Raw genomic sequence first — 13,042 nt, 5'->3', positions numbered from 1 at the left:
GGTACCGGGGATTGAACTCGGGTCCTTGCGCTTGCAAGGCAGGCCACCGAACTGATGAGCTAAATCCCCGGCCCTATCAATGTAAAATATTTATAAAATATATATTGGCGTGTGCATATATTTGTTTAGGCAATGTTAAAAATTTTTGGGGAAAAAAAAACTGGTTCAGGATTTGGTAGTTTACACTGGATGAAGAAATTGAACTAGACTATCAGCTCACAAGTTCATCATCCCTCTATAACTTGATATTTAAACCATGGAGAGTTGCACCCACTTTCTTCCTTTGTCCAGCTTAAAATAGAACATTGGAAATAATAGTTTAAGTAATACATCACATACATAGTTAAAATAGCAAGGCTAACTTAGAAAACCAAATATTGACATTTGTAAGGTTGAGTTGACCTCCAACTCAAATGCTAATAACTAAACCTGAAAATAATCACTGTTGCCCAATAAGGTCAGTCTTTGAAAATTGTGATATCTTTGAGAAACTTTTTTAGGGAAGGATGATTAGTTTTCAGCATTATCTTTGGTAAGCCATATGCTAGCATATAGCTGTAAATTTCCTCAGAATTTAAATTTGAAAAGTTAATTATGCATTTATCAAAATAAATCATTTTGAAATGTTACATGTTTATCAGAATAATTTAAATGTCCTAGAAATTAAAAAAACCCATTGTTAGAGTGTAATGTATGCAGAGTTACCCTTGTATATATTTTATTAATAATGCCAGCTGGATTGACATGCTTTTATAACAAAACACTATTTTAAAAAATTTGAAGTCAAACAGTAAGGGACTATTATTACATAGTCAGTGCTCTTGTTTCTTGAAGAATTGGTGTCTCATTATATTATTGGTATCGCATTAAGATTTTTAAGAAAAAGTTTGATCCCCATATGTTTACTTTAAATGTTCGCGTGTTAAATAAATGCACAATATATTGGCCCATATTAATAACTTTCTCAGAAAGTCTCTGATGTACTCAGAATATACTATCTGTGTTGGAAGGATTGGTAGAACATGATCTGTGTTCTTTAATGATAGATGCATTGGATCAGCCCAGTAAGTCTGTGACCTTCAATTGTGATAGGTCATGGTCATGGATCTGAAAAGAAAAAGCTGTGTTTGTGGATGGCACGAAGCTACGGTTGAGTGTAGGGGAAGCACTGTCTTTGGTGCTATTCTTGGTTGAAAAAGGAAAATTAGAATTGCATTTGTAAGGCACCAAATCTATTCCATATATTTAAAACGATCACCTTTAGTTCTCACAGTGTTCCCCATTATTAGGTAGATCTTACTTCCACATTCCAGGTGGGACAAAGTGTTTAAGTGACTCATTCATATTTGCCCAGTTATTTCCATGTGAGCTCGCATTTGAAGCTACCTCTGTCTCTTACATATGAGTAGTTTTCACAGCTCCCGCAGCTTGTATCACATTTTGTTATTTCTCAGTGTTTTTGTATGTTTAATGAAAAAATTTAACACAAAACATAGTATAGAACAAAGTCAGAAAAATAGAGTTCATATCTGTTGCCTTTATTAACTTGCGTTATGAATTTTTATTTACCTTTGGTGTTTCAAAAAGTTTGGAGAGAAAGCTAAAGGTATATTCTAGTCTATGTAGGATATTTGGAGATGTGGAAACGTGCTGAAGGTTAGAAATTACATCCAGTGTTAGAAAAACCTACAGTTACCCAAATTAGCACTTTTCAAAAATACTTCAATATATACATTGCAGGCCAGTTAATATTTTCAGGATTCTTTTGATGCTTTCTGGTTCTTATAAATCTAAATTAGAAAACTTGTTTTAGAATCAGTGAATGCCTGTGTTTGACTGGTATCGTAATGCAGAATGCTTGGTTATATGGAGACACCAGGTATACATTCCTACCAGGTTTTCCAGAATAGCCGGATATGTTATGTATCATTCCATTGATGCTTACTTTCTGAATTTAATTATTAGCAGTTCTGTAAAGTGCCTCTTTTTGCTTAATAAAAACTTTCAAAAAGTTTTCTAAATGTACCTCTAGAGAATTAAAAAAAGCAAGAACACTCTCCCTGTTCTTTGGAGTGAACATAGAAAACCCACGCCAATATGGAATGTTCCTTTATAGTAATAGCCGCTTGATCAAAATGCATGAGAAAGTGGGTCCACAGCTGAAATGGAAGTCCTTGTAAGTATGCTTTTGTTTTCAGATGCACAGGCGGGCACAGGGAGGCTGCAGTAAGATTTTGTCTGTGGAATAAGAGCAGTGATAAATTATAATGGGAGCAGGTGTCATATTCTCTGCTCACCCTTTCTGTTAATGTGCAGGCGTTAATCTGCTTAATTTATGTCAATAAATCTGTATGCTTCCTCAAAGGAAAAGACACACTTTTAAAAACTGTTTTCATTGCATTTCTTGAACAGTTTGGTACTTTACCACTTCTTGTGCTACATCTTCAGGTTTTAATGTTTTACCAACTTAAAAGCATTGCAGACACATTAAATACATTTTAGAAGAGAAAGAAAAATCCATAGTCTTGAAAAGTAGCCCTATTAACATTTTGTGCTGCACCCTAACATGGATAAATTTTTGCCATTTATCCGAATAAGCATATATTATTAAAAGCTTCCAGCCCACTTGGACTTTTGAGGAACACATTCTGTTGTTTTCCCAATGGTCTAAAACTCCGTAAGCTGCTTTCATCAGTTATGTAGAGTCCCAAAGAGACACCGTGGAAAGGATAGGCATGATACCTATGACCAGTAGAATGGGTCAGGGAAGCATTTGTCATCTTGATTCCTCACTCTTAAGGAAGTAGCTGTTCCTTTCTTGCTCAATCAACAGCTTTACTGTGTATGTGCTGGACACCATACGAAGCTCTGAGGACAAAATGGTCAAGTCCACCTGTGATTTGCTTAGGAATATAGAGTCCAGGCAAAGGGACAAGTATATAAACATGCATTTCTTTGTACACTTGTAAAAATAGAACTATCTTATAAAACCCAGAATACTTGACTCTTGCTTAAAACTCCAGAGCAATTAGAGTAACTGAAACTGCCTCTCATGATCTAGCCTTGGGCTGTCTCTGGTACCCCACTCCCTGCAATAGCTTAACCTCTCTGCATTCCTGCTCCTCTGCCTGCTGAGATGCTTCCTGCCTGAAGGCCTTAGCACTTGCTTTTCCCTCTGCCTTGAGCCTTCTGTCCTCAGATCTCGAGAGTGCTGGCCCTAGTACACCACCCAGGCGTGAACTCTAACATCTTTTCCACACAATTCATTCTTTCTTGACTAATTACAGTTGGCTGCTGTGGTCACCCCCGCCTGTGACTCTTCACATATTTAAGTCATCTATTGTGTTTTCCACATGCCACCTGTCACCATCTGAAATGCTCCTATACATTAGCCTGATTATGAGTGTCACTGCCTGCCTCCGTTCAGTGGCAGAGAAACTTCTTAATCACAAACTTGTCCTTCTTGTTTATCACTGCATTCCTAGTTCCTGGAATTGTGCCAGGCAGGTGTAGCATTTGAGTGAATGAATGAGTGAGTGAATACTATATTAAAAGTAAGCATCTGGCGCATAAAGCGTGCGGTAGTGATACCTCGCTTGTCAAACTCAATTCATTCCAGATTTGTGTTCGAACATTGAAAATTTCAAGAACTGAAGATATTTTCCCTGTAAGAGTAATGGAAATCCAAATAATTGGTTCTGAAGCTCCAAAATTATTTTTTCAGGACCTTAACAAATTTGGCAATGATTTCTTTCTTTAACTCTATCATGGTTCTCACATTTTCCTCTTAGCTTTACTGCTGTATCACTAACTTTCTTTGGATCCATGATTATGATATTTTGTGCAAATAAATAACACAAGAAAAGCACAGTGGTGATTGTTTTAATTCAGTAACACAAGCACTCTATGTTGTCTAGGTGGGAGCAGTGCTTAGACTCCACTATGCGTCCACAGTGAGACTCAGTTTTCTCAAGTTGAATGTTTGGTTTGCCTACTGAGCAAAGTTAGGAACATCAAGCGGGTGTTTTTCAAACTTTGCTGTTTGAGTAGTGGCAAGTTTGAGCTTAGAGCCGTTCAGCAATTGAGGTATCACAGTGTTGAGAAAGACAGTAACCAAACTAAGGGCAATAAGGTCAGGATTCCTGGAAGAAGTGGTTTCCAAATTTAGATTTAGAGAAAGAATAATGCAGGGTGGAAGAGGAACATGGTAAAAACATGACAGATGTGGCCCCTAGTCTGAACAGATGTGATCGGTGTCCTGTGGAGGGGCAGTGGGGAACTGGCAGTGTTAGATAACCTTATGCTTTTCTTAAAACAGGTAGTGTTGGCCGGGGATGTGGCTTAGTGGCACAGTGCCTGCCTGACAAGTACAAGTCCCTGAGTTTGATTCATGGTACCAAAAACCAAAACACAAACAGGTTGCATCACCAAGTAGAATATCCCTGGTATGTACAGTGCCATTAGGAAAGTGAAATGAAAAGAAAAACAAAACAAAACCCAAACCTCTATTCATTAAGCTAGCAGTCAGATACCTGTCACCCCCTAGGATAATGATGCTCATATTTTCTCTGAGTACAAGTTGTGGGAGCCTCCACAAAGCTCTGCAGTGAGGAGAAATCCAGCCTGACAAATGAAATAGGGACAGAGAAAGTGTCTCTGGCCAGTTTCATTAAGAGGATCATGGAGGTTTATTATACTGAGGCATTGTTACTTGTTATGCTGAAAAGCTCCTCCTTTCCGCCAATCTTCATGTAAGGCAACAGGTTAGGGAGAAGAGTTGTATTAATTCAGTAATAATATATTGAAGTGATGTTGTATTATGGGACCAAATACATCCGGGATCAGCATAGATTTATGATGATGAAATAGAACCATAAGATAAAATTTTAAATTTTGACATGGTCCAAAGTGAATATATTTACTTTTGAAAACACTGATTCCAAATGACCAATACATTTTGAGTTTTCTTTTTTCTTCACCCAAATTTAAAACATTTTATATGAATTTATTCCCTCAGACTTGGCACAGGTGTGATTGGAATTGTTAACATACCCTTGGAGATCATGGAACCATCCCATAATAAACAAGAATTTCTCAATACCCAGGAATATAATCAACTACGAAAAGTCATGGGACAGTACTTGGTCCAGTACTGTAAGGACACTGGGATCAGTGAGTATTTAAAGAAGGAATTGACTTACGTGATTTAAGTGAAAATGGTTATACTGAGCCTGGTGATCAATAATACAAAGCCTGAGAGAATTCTTACTTTAAAATCCTAATAGAAGGCTGGGGTTATAGTTCAGTGACACAGTGCTTGCCTATCATGCATGAGGTCCTAGGTTCAACTCTCGGTACTTCAAAAGAAAAACAGAACAAAACAATAAACAGGAGAGGCATGAAGGGAGCTGGTTTCATAATCTTACCCAAAATCTCATGTAAGATAAGGGAGAAATTAAAAATTATAAGATGAAGGCAATCAGAGAGCAGTGTGCAATGGCAGCCTGTCATGGAGGAGAGAGGCAGAAGGTGGCTGCAGACCGAATAAGCACAGAGTCCTGTGGGGACCTTAGTAGCTCACAACATTCAAGTTCATGTCATGCAGTAGTAATTATTGACCCTGCGTAATTGTAGATATATAAACAATTGTTTTGTATGTTTAACATACTTCAATTAATTCCTGAAAGATTTCAGTTGAAAGTCATTAAAATAAATATTTGGAAACCTGAAAGATAAACCAGTCATCTAGAAAATTTTGACCCATTTGGACCGCATCGTAATCCGGGGTTACTTGAACGGTGAGATGGTGAGCTGTGTGTTCAGTGAATAAATACTTGTTGAAGTCATATGGACATAGGAAACATATTCATTTATGGAAAGACAAATATCCAGTAAATTTTCATACTGATATATATGAATTATACGTAGTTCATATATGTCAAAAATATCTCTCTCTCTCTCTCTCTGAGCCAGTTTAAAATGTTACTGCTCTGTTTGATTTGTACTTTTAGAATCTTTTCTTTTCTGTTGTACTCAGGCTACGTGGACCTAAAATTTTCTCACCTGTGAGCCAGAGGGAAGAGTGCAGGGACTAGGAAAAAAAAAAAAAGATAATAGAGGAAGAAGACCGAGGGGACAGATTCCCTGCCAAACTAGATTTTTATGTAATGGTCCAGAACCTGCTCAGTGTGGTTGCTGGCAGCACCCACACTTGCTCAAGCTCGTTAGAGAGCAGACTCTTGAGCTCAACCTGAGACCCACAGAAATAAAATCTACATTTCCACAGGGTCTCTGTGTGGCACCTTCCAGTTTAAGATGTTCTGCTCTACAGAGTACATTCATGTAGTTTTTCTTTCGATAGGCCTACTTTTTCTACCTGTTTTTTTTCTCCTCAGAGAAACATTAGAAGTGCCCTACACACAAGAATTACTACATTGTATGGCAGGTTTTGCTTAAAGGTGTACAGGACATGGGAAGGTATAAATATCAACCTAAACATAATGAAACATAAACCATAACATCCTACTGAATTTTAAATGGTAGCATGACAACATACTAAAGAAAAAATTTGATAATGTGTAACTTCCTATTTTCTTTTCTTTTCTTTTCTTTTTTTTTCTTTCTGAAACGAGGTCTCAATGCTATGTAGTTCAGGCCAGTCCTGAATGCTAGGTGATCTTCCTGCCTCAGCCTCCCAAGTGCTGGAATTATAGACATTTGCCACCACACCCAGCTACTCCCCCTTACTTTTCTTTCTTCTCAGCAATTCTGCCTTTCCCTAAGAGTTAGGCATTAAACTCAAAAGCCATGAAAATTATCTCCCCGTGGCCCACAGAGGAGCATCATCCTCAGTCCTGTTTGTAGGTGCGCCTCTCAGTGAGTAAGTTCACATTCATCAGTTGTCCTCTCTACTCTGGGCTGTCACTTGCCAGCTTCCTCCAATCAGCTCTGTGTAATGCCTTGTGCCTGTTCTATTTACCTCTTGTTTTCAGAGTCTTCTCAAGGGATGTAGTAGGATTCAAAATAAATAAGCTGTGTTTAAATTTTTATTTTTACTGGCTAATAACAACATTATTAACCTGATTCCACAGTGGTCTATGAATTGATTCGTGGCTAGAGGATACATCACAAAAGGAAGGCAGAGAGAAAAAGAGGGGGCCGGCGTGTGCAGCTGCCCATGGGTCTCATAGCTTCATCCCCAAACTTCATTGTCAAACTGGATCCAGTAACCAAGTCAAAATTGAGCGTCTCCGTAACTTCGGAGGAGATTGACCTTCAAGGTCTCCACTTATTAATTGCCACAGGAATGAGAGTTATGGCATGCTTTGAGAGCCAATATTATAGGGTGCAGTTTTAACGAAAAGTATTTGGGTATTTTTTTGCCTTATAAATAAAAGATGCAATCTTTGTATTTGCTGTAAATCTGACCTGTTTCTATGGAAAATTGGGCTTTTGTAAAGAAATCAAGTCAGCAGAAAGGGAAATGGAGAGGTAATGACTGTATCATTTATCAAATCTGCATTTACTTTGGGCACAGTTGATGGAAGAATCTCAGACATATTTTTATCTTCTCTGAGACTGACCTCACCTCAGTGTCTGCTACTGTGTTTTCTAAAGCTTTATATTCTTACAATAAAGCAGCATTGTTTGCATCAGCTTTGGGGAGTAGGGAGAAAGAAAAAGATGTGGAGAAACATCAACTAAAATGTGAGTTTGAGCAGGAACAATTATGTAGAAATGTGTTACTAAATTTTCCAAAATGGGTTGGAATTGAGTTGATGTGCTGAAATGAAATCTATAGTATAATAAGCACGACTTTCCCAGTGGAATTCAACCCACAGTTCTTGGGTTGACAAAGACACTAAAAATCAGTCTGTCAGTTTAATTCCCCCAACCTGATGTTGCAGCTGAAACAAGGGCCTCTTATCAAAGAAAAAGACTATTTCTTGAGGCACGAATCTGCAAAACTCTATTAGAAAATATGTCTTCATGCTAAGTCAGCCCATTCCTCAGTTCACAGTTCTTTCACCTGTGCCAGGTGTGAGTTTTCTGGAACTAACACATCAGACACTGTCCGTCCTGTCTGGGAACTTCCAGTCTGAGGCTTGTAATCTGAGTGCTTGGGTCTGTTGAAATCCTAACTCCTGAGAGGATGGTATTGGGAAAGGATTAGCTCAGAAGAGCAGAAGTCTCATGATTGGGATTAATGTCATTATAAAAGAGGCAAAAGTGAGACCCCACACCCTTGTATCATGTGAGAATAGAGCGGGAAGGTACCATCCGTCAACCAGGAAGGGAGCCCTCTCCACACTCGGAAGCTGTCATGATATGGGACTTCCAGCCTTCAGAAGTATGATATATAAATGCCCATTGTTCATAAGCCACTTAGGATTTTATTATAGCAGCTCAGATGGACCAAGACCCAGAGCTGACATGATTTGACAAACAGAAGATTCTTGTCTGATAGAGAACAATGCAGCCAGGAGCCCAAGCCAGTGGCTGAGCCCAGTCTGCAGGCCAGCGAAGGCTCTGAGGAAGTGACTGTTTTCTGAAGGGTGAGGGGAGTTAGCCAGGCCAACTCCATCTTTCCCTCTTGGGGACAAGGGGATATGCTGAAAGCCTTCCCAAATGACAACCTTGCGGTTATCTGAAGACAAGTGTATCTCTGTCTTCAGTCTTGTTTTATCCTGGATATTATTTTCCAGTTGTAATATATCCTTCATTTAACATGGAACTAAATATATTCTAGCATTGTACTCTAAAGTGTTTCACCTAGAAACAAAATGTTCCAGAAGAAGTCTGGACAGCCTTGACTGAAATGCGTTATTCGTCTTTCTTTCGAATTATTGTAGTGCTCCTGGAGTGGTCTAATAATATATTAATTCTCATTAAACACATAATTGAACCACAGTGTCCTTTTTACCAATTAAAGATTTCACTAAAATTTATAATGTTGTTCTTGTAAAGCCATCTTATCTCTTACTTAAAATTTTCCAGGAAGTATTTTTGGACCCTGGTGTACAACATACATTTATCCTTATTAAATTTTATCACTTTATTTGTCTCTGCTCATTCAAGTTGTCAGGACCTTTCCTTGAATCTGATCCTGACTTCTATCTAATGTATCATCTTCCCAAATTTATATGAGGTCTGCTAGTATTTCTCTGTGATTTCATGTAAGCTCTGTTGCATAGGACAAAAAATCCAAGTGCTGTGGCTCCTCAGGGGTGACTACCATTAAGGTAGAAATGGCCACACAAGATACTGGGTGAGGACAGTTAACCAATTACAAGCTTCCTAATCATACTATTCCCTAACTCATGTCATTTTTCCAGTTTGTGCATAATTGTGGATATGAGGGATAGTATTTTCTAGGATTAACGTCTCCATTAAAACAGACAATATCCTCATTTCTGGATATAGTTAGATGCTCATGGGGAAATTATGTTTTTCCTTTAGTTTCTAAGATCTCAGAAATTTACTACAAGAAAAATGAAGCCCAGCATTTCTGTGAGGGCTACGCACTGTGTGAGGATGCCTGTGTAAATATTCAAAGGGGAAATTTCCCTGCTGCTCAAGCTGCCATGACAGAATACAACACTGGGTGGCTTCAGTAACACATATCTGTGTTTTTGAGGTCATGTATTTTGTTTTGTCTTTACTGTATCATTATATTGTTTGTCACTAATGTTTTTTTTGGGGGGGTGTTTATTTGGTATGGGGGACCTAGCACTTTTTATTGAGTTTATTGGTATGTTAGGTATACAATACAGTTGCATTCATCTTTGGGATCTCATACCTTTACATGATAGGTCTTGGTTCTCATTTTTTCCCCTTGTTCCTACCCTCCCTTCACCCCCTCCTCCTCTCCCCTATTTATAAACACTTTATTTCCATTTTTTCATTTTCTCATATTTTTTTCTTTTCCCTTATTCCCTTCCCACTTTCCCTACATCTTTAGCCCTTTTCTTCCTATATCACATTGTTAATTATCTCATTAGGATCTTGTGTACTTTTAGTCACTAACATTTTTATTCTGGGTTGAGTTTCGTCCTCAAGTTCCTGTCTTGATTCCCTACTCCTGGGACCTCAGGATGTGGCTGTGCTTGGAGATAGAGCCTTAGAGAAGGACTTAACTTAAAAGGACTTGTTATGGTGAGCTCTGATCTATGTTGTGTCTGGGTGCACAGAGACCCGAGGACTGGAGAACAAAAAGGAAGGCCCATGTGAGGATTCAGTGAGAAGAAGGCCAGCAGCATGCAAGGAGGAGCAGCCTTTGAAGAAATCCAGCCTGCCAGTACTGTTACCTTGGACTTCCTGCTCCTGGAACAGTGAGAGTGTTGGTTAAGCCACTCTGCCTGACAGGTTCTGTTATGGCAACCTCAGCAAACTAATACATATGAGAAACTTCAAAATTAGAAGTAAGATGAATGTTACACCTCAGCCTAATAAAGTCCTCATCCAGTCTCAACAATTACCAACTTCTAGGCAAACTGATGTGATAACAGGTCATTGATAGCTGGGCCTGGAGATGCCCCATGGATTACTACCAAGATGATAAAGCTTGGCATAGCTGCTTTTATTTTATTTGTTTCCTCTGTTACCTTACAACTTTGGATCAGTTCCCTGCTCAGCTCTGCACACACATATGTTAATAACTGAAGGAGTGTCTGTATTACAAAGTTTATTAGCCCTAAATTTACCTAGCCTATATTATTCCTCTTCAAAACTCAGGATACCAAGATAAAAGCAAAATAATTTTCAGGATTTGCAGGGACATCTAATAATTGCTGTCCAGTTCCAGACCTCCTGGAGCAATGCCTAGAAGTCTCCAGTCACTGTCCTAGACCTGCAAGCATCTTGGATTTCAGGAACAGCAACACCTGGCAGAGCACCACGTGATCCTGTGATGAGTTCACCCCTAAGCAGGAGCAGTGCAGGATGACAGGAACTGGGGCTCTCCACCTACTTGGGCACCGTCATCTCTTCACGGGAGTTCAGTTGCCCCATCGAGAGACGACATCTCTCCCAGACCCTCATAGAGCTAGTCCTGAGCTACCAAGCGGCCAAACCATTCTTGACCAGGGTTACCTCCCTAGCCAGCTATGCACACCCCCGCCTTTGCCTTTGTTCCCTTTATGTCTAGACCTCCAAAGCTTCTGTCTGCCCCTCAAAGACAGATCTTGAACTTCTTGCCTGTGCTTCCCAGCATGGCCACGCTGACTAAAGCTCCTTTCCTGGCCTCCCCACCTCTGGTTTCCTTCACTACTGTGGGAGTGAGTGGTGGCTAAACCTGGTCTGCAGCTGACTCTGGCCCTAACGTTGTAATTTTCACCTATACTTCACCAATTCCCCCACTTACATCGTGAAGGCACCTGTAGATACTATGTAGTTACATCCATAAGTTATCCATAATTTAGCATGTATTTCTAAAAATGTTCTTCAAAAACCACAGTGCAAACCTCCTCAATATAATAAAATACTAACTCATTGCTCTTATTTCTAATGACTTCATGGCACAATCCGTAGGATTCCCTCATAATTCTTCTACTTGACTTCTCCCCCCTTGGTTATCATTGCAGTTTATCTGTAGGAAAAACTGGGTTGGCAGTTTTCTCATAGTCTAGATTTTGCTCATTGCAGTACAGCAGTACAGCATTATGAGGAGTAGTTCTTTCTTTTTCTGTCAATTGGTAGACTGTAGATAGACTAGGAGTTTGATCAGATTCAGATGTGTATTTCATTGTTGTCAAGATGCCTCTTCCATTGGGAGGCCGTATATGATGCAGTGGTCTAATAATAGTAGCAGCTAACAGTCATTGCTCAAATCTCGTAGGAGTTCCAGGGTTGGGAATTTAGCTCAGTGGTGCCGCCGCCTGCCTCGCAAGTGCAAGGACCCAAGTTTGATCCCCGGTATTCCTGCCCCTGTCCAAAATCATAGGCGTTCCAAAAAATTATATTTTATTATTTAAACTTTTATTAGTTCTAATACTTACGTAAAGAAAAATTTCTTTTCATTTACTGTTTGATTACTCATATTAGTTGTTAATTTTACTATTTGAAAGAAGCAGCAGAATTCTTACCTTGCTTTAAAAATTGCAATGGATTAGCTGGGTTTAGTGGCCCATGACTATAATCCCAACACCAGGGAAGCTGAGGCAGGAGGATCACTGTGTGTTCAATCAAGGCTAGCATTGTCTTCGTAGTAAATTCAATCCCAGCTTGAACTGCACAGTGAGACCCTGTTTAAAAAAATGCTATGAATAAATGCTTTACATGAGAGGAAGTAGAAACAATTAAAACATTAACATGTTATATAGACATTCTGCCTACTTGGATATAAGGTGTAAAATATATACCCTTTAAAATCATTTCTTCATGTTGCTCTCAGCAAATAACGGGATGATTCAGGAGTTCATCACACTAACTTTTGTTGAAAAGTCAGTCTTAGATTTTAGTCCATTTACAGATATTTTCACTCAGTAATTGGAATTATCACCATTGACAGCATTTTGGCTGCTTTTTCTTATAGAGTGCCCTTATATTATCATCACAATGACATTTTTTTAACATCTATAATGAAGTTTCTTGCTTGAATAACTCAAGATCTCACCCATATTGCAACTAAAGTACTGAAAAGTCTAGGAGCCCTGTTTCCTATAGAATCCAATACAATTTTATTCTTATAATTGATTTTTCCCAAGACCAAGACCTAAAAACTGTGCTTATCAGCCTGCTAATGTGTAATGTAGTAAAGAGTACTTCTGTTTAATAACTCTGAACTTAAGAAATCAGAGATGTAATGTACCTCATAAGGATTGTAAAGAATAAAGTCATTGCAGAATTCAAGCTCAGTATATTTTAGTCATTTTTGCCAGATGAATACGTTGATTTTTCACTGTATTACCTTTTTTTACTATCTTTATGTACCATGTCATCCCATGTTGTATACCTTAAATATTCAACACAAGTAAGTTTATTTAAAAGATTAATTCTTCTAAACAGTGAAAAAAGTAAAACTATACAATCAGAATTACGCATA

At 38.6% G+C, this 13,042-nt stretch overlaps 1 protein-coding gene across 1 annotated transcript in view; it reads left to right on the top strand.

Annotated features, from left to right (window-relative positions):
• Positions 1–13,042, top strand: part of Morc1 (MORC family CW-type zinc finger 1) — a 193,912-nt gene that overhangs the window by 72,503 nt on the left and 108,367 nt on the right. The window contains exons 13-14 of the mRNA XM_010630190.2: positions 2,033–2,176; positions 5,018–5,172. Coding sequence (XP_010628492.1) covers positions 2,033–2,176; positions 5,018–5,172 — 299 coding nt within the window. The remainder of the gene's footprint in view (positions 1–2,032; positions 2,177–5,017; positions 5,173–13,042) is intronic.

This window comes from Fukomys damarensis, unplaced genomic scaffold (assembly GCF_012274545.1).
Source record: "Fukomys damarensis isolate Sample0158 unplaced genomic scaffold, DMR_v1.0_HiC HiC_scaffold_24, whole genome shotgun sequence".
In the NCBI taxonomy this organism is placed as follows: domain Eukaryota; kingdom Metazoa; phylum Chordata; class Mammalia; order Rodentia; family Bathyergidae; genus Fukomys; species Fukomys damarensis.
This window is presented reverse-complemented; position numbering and strand designations above follow the sequence as displayed.